This window comes from Dendroctonus ponderosae, unplaced genomic scaffold (assembly GCF_020466585.1).
Source record: "Dendroctonus ponderosae isolate FM_Combo_2020 unplaced genomic scaffold, Dpon_F_20191213v2 Dpon_F_20191213_1, whole genome shotgun sequence".
Lineage (NCBI taxonomy): Eukaryota > Metazoa > Arthropoda > Insecta > Coleoptera > Curculionidae > Dendroctonus > Dendroctonus ponderosae.
Genome location: NW_026017110.1, coordinates 34,330,955 through 34,334,897, shown reverse-complemented (window position 1 = coordinate 34,334,897; position 3,943 = coordinate 34,330,955). Strand labels below are relative to the sequence as shown.

The 3,943-nt window shown below is 35.1% G+C and overlaps 1 protein-coding gene across 2 annotated transcripts in view; it reads right to left on the bottom strand.

Annotated features, from left to right (window-relative positions):
- Positions 1 to 3,943, bottom strand: part of LOC109541402 (DNA ligase 3) — a 22,265-nt gene that overhangs the window by 12,863 nt on the left and 5,459 nt on the right. For both annotated transcript variants that reach the window (XM_048670275.1, XM_048670274.1), the window contains 3 exons: positions 1,866 to 2,184; positions 969 to 1,118; positions 486 to 904 (listed from right to left, as the gene is read on the bottom strand). In XM_048670275.1, the coding sequence (XP_048526232.1) occupies positions 486 to 904; positions 969 to 1,118; positions 1,866 to 2,184 (888 nt within the window). The remainder of the gene's footprint in view (positions 1 to 485; positions 905 to 968; positions 1,119 to 1,865; positions 2,185 to 3,943) is intronic.

The window sequence follows — 3,943 nt, the reverse complement described above, 5'->3', positions numbered from 1 at the left end:
TGTTTTCCACCATCATCAGTTTTAATGTGTAGCGTTGTTGCTACTTTACGCCTTGGCATGTATTTGGAGTATTCTAGTTTATAATACCAAAACTTGCCTCCAACCGTGGGTTGAATCTCAACCGTTGGGCAACCGTACATTATAATATCCGCCTTTAGGGTGTTAAATCTGGTTATCCTGGGGGCCATTGAATTGGTCCCTTTAAGAGAGATAGCGCTCATTGCGCCTAAAACTTGCTTGTCTGGGGTAGTTTTCTTAATCTTTGGGGGCTTTTTCAGACTATTTTGAGTAATTTCTTGTCTACTGTAAGACCAAGTTCTAAAAAGAACTAATCCTACACATTTTGAAAAAAAATGATAATGATTTTCGAAAGCTATACTTGGTCAAATTAAGTCATTATACGGCTGTAACTATGAAAGCTTAATAATCGCTTCTAGATATTAAAAAAAACGATTTAAAAACGATCAAATTGCTACTTCACTCACCCAATTTCAAAACTTTGGCGATCATCTTAGCCAGTTTTCCAGGTTCATCAATTTCTTGCATTTCAGAGAAAACGATTCGATTAGGCACTTCTTTCATCGTTGTATGCAGGATGTTTTTACGTTCCTTCAAGGGCTTCTGCATCAGACTTTCCCCATTATAATAAATACAATCAAAAACAAAAAGGCAAACATTTGCATCTTGAAATTGGGCTTTTTTGTGCACCCCCAACGTTCCAAAGGGTAGAGGTTTTCCAGTCTTGGTATCCATCATTAGAATTTCCGTGTCTAAAATCAGATCTTTGGCATGTGGAAACGCTTTTGGAATGTATTCTTTAAAATGGGCTACTTTGTGCGGCATTACTGGTTTGAGAGACCGTGAAAAATATTTGAACTCGTTGCCATGTTTGTGAACCTGAACTCTAAAAAACAAAAGTTGCTCTCAAGACTCTACTTCAAAGTAAGAGTACTAAAAAAATGACTAACCTTTCGCCGTCATATTTAATCTCCGAAAACATTCCATTAGGACATTTCTTCATGGCATGTTCCACAGATTTGCAAGCCTCTGCCAACATTGGAAATACTGGTGTTAAAATTTTGATCTCTGCACTCTGGACTTTTTTATTTCCGAAACATCTGTGGAGTATAGAATATGATTTTTTTTTAAATCAACCTCCAAGTTTGAACGCAAAACTATTTTTTTTTCCAATTGGAAATGGCGTTCAGTTTAAACAAGGTTTGAGAGTATTTGGAAGAAAAGCTAAATGGTATTTTGTTACTGTCCGAGTAATCCACAGTAATTTGAAATTAAGTAAAAGTAAAAGTTGAAATTAAGTAAATTTGGATCACTCACATGCATATGCGATAAATTTTGACCAAACTGTTTATATTTATATCAAACTTTCCAATTGTTTTCCTTAATAAATTCCTTGTATTCAGCTTAAAGGATTCTAAACACATTTTTTCTGACATAATGCATAGTGTTTTCACAATTGAATATCAAAAATTGCTCCGATTAAATACATATAAATACATACATTTATTTTTACTACCTGAACTATTATGATTTTTAATTTTCAGAAGTTACAATTTCTCAAAATAACACATCAATCAACCTCTGTTAGGTGCAAATTATAAGAATCGTTGCAAATGATTTAAAGTTCATGAAAGAGAATAGACATTATAAGATTTGTTGATCGGGATAGCAATCAAGACTATTAAAAATTTTTATATTTATTAAATTAAGAACCATTATGAAAATATTCCCTAGCAACCAAATAAAATTTCCAAATTGGTAATTCCACTCAATTACTTAAAAAAAAACGATAATCCGTTCTAGTCTTCTACAGGATAATGTACTAAAAGTACACCTTAAAGACCCACCTTTCTACCACACCATCCAAGTCTTTCGACGCCTTATAAACGCTATATGCATCTGGATGGATTCCTTCCAAAATGTGCTTTGCACCAGCTCCCATCCTCAAATCGTGCTTGATTAATCTGATTATCGTTTTCAGATCATCCGCAGTCAAATGTTTCAGAATATTTGAAAAATGTCCGATCTGATCTTCTTCTTTGGTTAGTTTCGAGAGCTTTTCCAAAAAAGCATCCACTTTTTGAACAGTAAATGTAGACCCTGTAGGTAATGGACTGTATTTTTGGCTTTTCTGGTAAAAATGACTTATGGTCCCACCAATGTCGCCTAGAAATTAATAAAACACAGGGAGGTTTTAAAAATGTTGATTGGAATACCCGGTTATTTATAAATAATGTTAATAATGGTGATTCAAAATTGGCGTCATTCCTTTTAAGGGGTGATAGAGGCTCACTTGGGGAGTACGACAAAAATACTGAAATTCTTTTTTTCGAAAATTTCTAAAAAATATTAACAGTTGAAGATCAAATTTCAACTTTGTTATTAAGCATTATTTAGAAATTGTTCCATGTTTAATTGGTAGCATATTGGAATACTTAAGCATTCAAAAAGAAGAATTACAATCTTTGCTTCAAATTACGAAAATTTTTTACATCAAAAAAGTTCTCTTCTACACAGAGGCAATGATGTTTTCTGTCATTAACTGATAGTTACAGGTGGATAGCCCTTATCAATAATAACAAAAATTTGTCAAACTGTGACTTACTTTGAATTTCCTTTCATGAATTTGCTGATATGCGATTAGTTCAGGGGAAATGCTACAGTAACATGGCAGAAGCTGAAAGAACTCACGCCAACAAAGGGCGAGGAGAGTGGTTCCAGGAAGATAGTGACGGCAATAGATGTTCGGGTTCCAGACACAGAGGAACAAGTATTGGACATAATCGAATCAGGGCCTTCCAGGGGCTCAGAGCACAATAACTTACACTTTCCCAACCACCAAATAAATACCGCGAAAGGGCAACATTCCTACCACGTTTGTACGATACACACAGCACAAGGAGATACAAACGGAGGACGAGTTAATTAACTGAATACAAGAAGCTGCTTGATAAGAGTGGATAATAAGGAGATTACACAAGCACTAGCTTGTTTGGAGTCAACCATTCAAATGTTTGGTGTTGTATGGACTATTTATGTAAACACCAAACCCCGCAGAATTCGAGGTTATGAGAACAGGTTGACATTTCGAAAGTACGTTGCGCAGTCAACGAATCTTGTTGAATTTACCGTTTATGATTTACCTTGCCTATCTCATTATCACTGTATAATTCCATGGTTACCGGAGTTTTTAATAATTGCTAAGCAACAGATATTTGCGCAATGTTAATTAGGCAGATTACCTTGAAAAACATTGCTGCCGTATCTCGGATATAGTTTTTTGGAAATTTCTCAGTTTTTAATAACAATTAAATTATTTTACTATTTTTTCTGTACTCCTATAACAGCGCCAGACAACACCTCCAGATGAATGACGCCAATTTTGAATCACCCTGTATGTGAACAATAAAAAAACAGAAAAAAATCATTTTTGTCCTGGAATGATTATTAGTTGTATCTGATAAGTTTTATTAAATTGAACTTACTTAAGTTTTTGTAAGTTTGAAAAGAAAATGTTTACTTATTTGTACTACAGTTGAACGCTGCTTTTACAAAACCCGTTTTTAGAAAATGTTGAGATTCGAACCCGTCGGGTCTTTTCAAAGATCCGGCTCACTGAGTCGGGTCAGTTCCTACCGGCCCATCACTAATTCTGAGACACCCTGGCCAACACGGTCACTTGATATCTCTCCACTTGATTTCTTTTTGTGAGAGTATATCAAGAATTGCGTTTATGAGCTAAGTTTTGCAACTGAAGAAGAACTCTGTAGATTCGTTATTGTAGCTTTTCAAAGTGCGGCGCCAGAAATACTGAAATATGTTAGAAAGTCGACAGATGCTATTTGCATTTAGGAATGTTTTCCGGGCTTTGAAGCCGTGGTCTATGGGAATTTCTTCCTGACGTTTCGTCCACAACTGCGGTGGA